Below are 4,807 nucleotides of genomic sequence, written 5' to 3'. Positions count from 1 at the left end.
GGTCTAGAGAGATTTTATCACAACGTTGTCTCAGACGATGATGACATATTTGTCCGTTTTGATTTTACATAACATTTATTTGAAGATTGATGTTTGCAGGCAGACTGATGAAACTCTTTTGCTCTCTAGCAGGAAGTGAAGCTGATTGGCTGAATTTAAATGAACTTCCTTCTTTCAGAGTTTCTCTTCCTCAAAATCTCTATATGAGAATCAAATTGTCTTCATGTCTTCACTAAACTCAAACAGCTTCACAAACACAGACAAGATGCTGATAATATTCATCAATCTCTTCACTCTTCTCTCATGTAAGTTACACATTTCACTCTTAACATATTGATGTCATGGACATGAAATGAAGGATTTTCTCATTTGTTATTTCAGGTGTCAGTTCAGCTAAAGTTGTCACACAAAAACCCTCAGTACTGACAGAAGAAAAAGGAAAATCTGTGACTATGGACTGTAATATAGGAAAAAATCATGGCAACTCTGTTTATTGGTATAAACAGCTTCCAAATGCAGCTCCTCAGTTTGTGTTGCGTTCCAGGGCATCTGATGGCTCTCCTGGCCAGTATGGTGACAGTTTTTCATCCAGCCGTTTCACATCTAAAAAAATGTCAGATCTTGACTATCAGCTGATCATCAGTAATGTAGATGTGAGAGATTCAGCTGTGTATTACTGTTACAACTGGGATGACTCTGGTGAAGGCGTATCACAGTGATTCACATCATGACAAAAACCTCCTCACTGATCACAGTCACTTCTGAGAGCTGACTGACATTATTATTACTGATCAAAACAATATTATTAAAAATATGTGGAGGTAACTGACTGAAGAAATTAATGAAACACAAATCAAATCATAATAATTTAAAAAGTAAAATGACCTAAAATTAAAATCCCTGTATATAAGTTACTCTAAACTCACTGTTATAATAAACTCACTGAAGAAGTTTACTGATATTTAATATTTGACAGAACACCACTGGGTTAAAATTGATCCATGTTGGGTGGTTTTATCCCAAATGCTGGGTTATTATAACCCATGGCTGAATTACAACAACCCAACATTGGGTAATTTTTAACCCAGCATGCATTGTGTCCATGTTTTAAAGTGTGGATTATAAATAATGTGAACAGGTTTGTTGTTTAGTTTAAATATCAATCTTCTGCAGTACATCAGTTTCAAGTTTCAATGATTATTAAACAAGTGTTTGAATCATTTCAAAATATAAACTAAAGTAGACAGAGATGAGTTGAAGTTGAGTGACTGTTTCACTTCTGTTTGTATCACATCAGAGACTGAGGAGGTTTTTGTACGACTGAAGATCTGAAATCTATCACTGTGGTATTCGGACAAGGAACAAAACTCATTGTGACCGGTAAGTCATCTTTCTACTCACATACTAAGCTGTTTTTATATTTTAAATGTATGTATGTAAAATAAAATAAAAGATAATTGGGGCAATTGATTTTTGAAGAAACATTTTACTGCTTAATCAACACTTAGAAAGCCTTTATGTGCATTTTTACCTGGATTTATGTTTTATGCACTTCCAGTTTTTATTTTAATTATTATAAATTATCCAGAATTTATGTATTTTGTAACTTAAAAGATGTTTTCAAAAGCACACAAATTGATCTGCTTTACATTTTAGCAGGGATGATAGTTAATATTTTTTTCAATTTAATCACCTGTTAAACCTTAATGTTACTGACAAAAATGATGAAAACATTGTATAGATGATTGTATTAATTTGCAGTTGTCCAGTTCTCTAGATACAAAACCAAATAACCTGTTTAAATAGGTCAAGTCCTATACTAATAAAACATTTTGGATGGGATTTTGGAATGGGATGGATTTACGTAAATTAACTCAAACACAGTTATTAAGTAAGGAATAATTGACGATGGGCCGTTGAATTATTAGATAATTCAACAAGGTGGTTATATTTCAATAATTCAACAGCCCGTAGTCAATTATTCCGCTTATACTACGGTTACCATACCTCAAGACATCAATCACATGATATATTTAAAGGGATTCGTGCGTTTTTTGTACTTAAATGGCTATTGTAAGATGGATAATTTCTTCCGCCTTTCATCCAACGGCTCTTTTGCTTGTTCCATAACGTCATTTTAAAGCTGGCAATGGAGGCTTGAGCCGTAGCAGGAAAAAAGAATACTATGAAAGTAAATGTGGTCCACAATTGGATTGGTTACAATCATTTCTCAAAATATCTTCCTTTGTGTTCATCAGAACAAAGACTTTTATACAGGTTTAACAACATGAGAATGAGTAAATGACAGAATTTTCATTTTTGGGTGAACTATCCCTTCAACAGAACATATCAAAAATTTATCAATGAAACTTAATCTTTAATCTTGAGAGACTTTAATGTTGTGAAATCTAAAATGTTAAAAAGTTTAACACTTATTATTTATTTCTTCATCTTTCTTCATGATTTGTGTTGTGTAGATTCAGGTGTTTCTCCTCCTGTTGTGAAGATTTTGCCTCCATCCAGTGAAGATGTGAGCTCCAGTAAAGTGACTCTGGTGTGTTTGATCAATGACATGTCTGTGGGATTTGCTGATGTGAGTTGGTTTGTGAATGGAAACTCAGTTACTGATGGCGTCTTCACCGGATCTGCTGAACAGCAGCCGAATGAGAAATTCAAGTTGAGCAGTTATTTAACCATTGAGAGATCAGAGTGGGAGAAAGACAAAGATCTCACATGTAAAGTGACTGCTGCTGGAAAGATCACAAACACAAAGATCAAGAAATCTCAATGCAATTAATAAATGCAAAGATTATTGTGTGCTAATTGTTTGTTTTTATGAAAGCATGTGTTAATAGAAACAATTGAATGTTTAACTATGAGATTGAATTTCTGCAAACATTTCTGCTTTTCATTTTATTGTAATTTGATTTCAATCCTTAATAAATTTGAATAAACTTCATAATAATCAAACAGTTTACTTATTGATTTATGGGGAAACTAATAAAATTGAGAAATATTTATTAGTTAATAATTTAAACCTAAAAGAAAGAAATTATTATATGAAAGAAACTTTCTTTAGTTTGTATACAGAGTACAGCATCTCTATCATTAATTTATTGATTATTTGTTTTTATATTTTAAACTATAATGTTTCTGAAAATAAAGATAAATAAGAGAAGAGTAAACTGTAGTTAACAGAACTACATGTAAATTTGAGATTCACATGAAGTCTCATGATGAGAAAATAAACTATAAAGAGTTCATGAAAGATGTTTAATTCACTGAATTATTAAAAAAAGAAGTTAAGTTACAATGAAAACATCACGAAAAAGCTTTGAGTGTAAATATCTTGAATATTATTGAGAATAAAGATGAATAAAGTCATTAAAGTTCATCAGGCAGTGTTGAAGTTTCTCTTCTTGCAGATTCAGTGAAGTGTGGAGATTTTTTTAAGAAGTTTTGCTCTGACACACAGGAAACACCTGCTGTTATAACACTCATTTATTTTAACTACATAGGGTGGTTTCCCAGACAGGGTTTAGATTAATATGTAATAATTAATAAATAAGTAATTTTTACAAACAAACCTTACAAAAACAACACAGGTGTGCATCCTGAAACAAAACAATGGCACTGATATATGTTAAGAGATGTCAGAATAAGGTGTTTTTCAATGAAGGCAACTCAAACATGCAGTTTAGACTGGGACTAGCATAAGCCCTGTCTGGGAAACTGGTTTTAAATGTAAATACTTTCTATCATCTATTATCTTTTCAATTGATGTTTATCCAACCAGTCAAGATCATTCAGATAAACTTTATTGTTGTGTATGATGTTATCTTTCCATTATATTCAAATACAGAATTATACAATCTAAAGATTTTCATGATCTTAATAAAAGTTTAGATTGATTAATTCATAGTCTTTAGTTAATACAGATGTATTTTGCATTTATATATTATGATTATATATCTGGTATTTTGGTGTTTGTAATGAACAATCATTGTACATAATTAAATAAATGAAATATATCCTGACTTTAATCTATAGTAAACTCAAATGACACACAAGATGTTATTTAAAGATCTCAAGAGACAGTTATGACAACAAACTGACTCAAACCCACCCAGCAAAAGCTTCACCTGACAAACATCTAAACAACATTAAGATTTCCAGACCTCTAGCCAACAAGGAGTAAAGGGGTGGGCAGCAGGGTGGGACAGGACAGGGTCATCCCTAAAGGTAATACTCACAGAAACAGTGGGAGGGGAGTGAGCTCAAGGGAGGGGAGATGGGTGGCGGCTCCACAGCAAGGTGTCGTCATTACGTTCTCTTCTACCTTGCAGACGGTGAAGGGGGAATCACAGTTGAAGTGGAGCTTTTTTTCCAAAACTGCTGCTGCTGTGTCAATAATCTCACACAACCGTTAATCCAGATAAAGAAATCTTATTCATATAAACATGATATCATTATTTACAGTTTTGCTTTTTAAGCAGTGTATGCTAAAATATAATGCAAACATGCAGGTGGTAAATTATATTAAAACGAGCTATGATGCTATTTACAAAGTAAAAGTCTTCATTTTCTACTTCTTGTTATTGATGGACTTTAGTGGTGCATTACTGCCATCTAATGTATTACAGCATTACTGCAGTTTATATGCAATCAGTTTATATACACGGGGTTAGCTGACACACTTTAAAGAATATTAGAAATGTCCTTACTGTTATTGATCAGGAAAAGTTACATAACTATAGGCTTTACAACAAATGTAAATAATAATCCAATGAAAATGAAACATTTTAAG

At 32.3% G+C, this 4,807-nt stretch overlaps 2 gene segments (V, D, J or C); both read left to right on the top strand.

The window, feature by feature from the left end:
- LOC141350978 (Ig kappa chain V-VI region J539-like) overlaps nt 1-4,807 on the top strand; it is a 48,956-nt gene that overhangs the window by 21,559 nt on the left and 22,590 nt on the right.
- On the top strand, nt 533-2,970 carry LOC141349285 (Ig lambda chain C region-like). The segment is given in 3 exon segments: nt 533-711; nt 1,351-1,380; nt 2,478-2,970. Coding segments are annotated over 3 exon segments (450 nt in total).

The sequence above is a fragment of the Misgurnus anguillicaudatus genome, chromosome 19 (genome assembly GCF_027580225.2).
Source record: "Misgurnus anguillicaudatus chromosome 19, ASM2758022v2, whole genome shotgun sequence".
NCBI lineage: Eukaryota > Metazoa > Chordata > Actinopteri > Cypriniformes > Cobitidae > Misgurnus > Misgurnus anguillicaudatus.
This window is presented reverse-complemented; position numbering and strand designations above follow the sequence as displayed.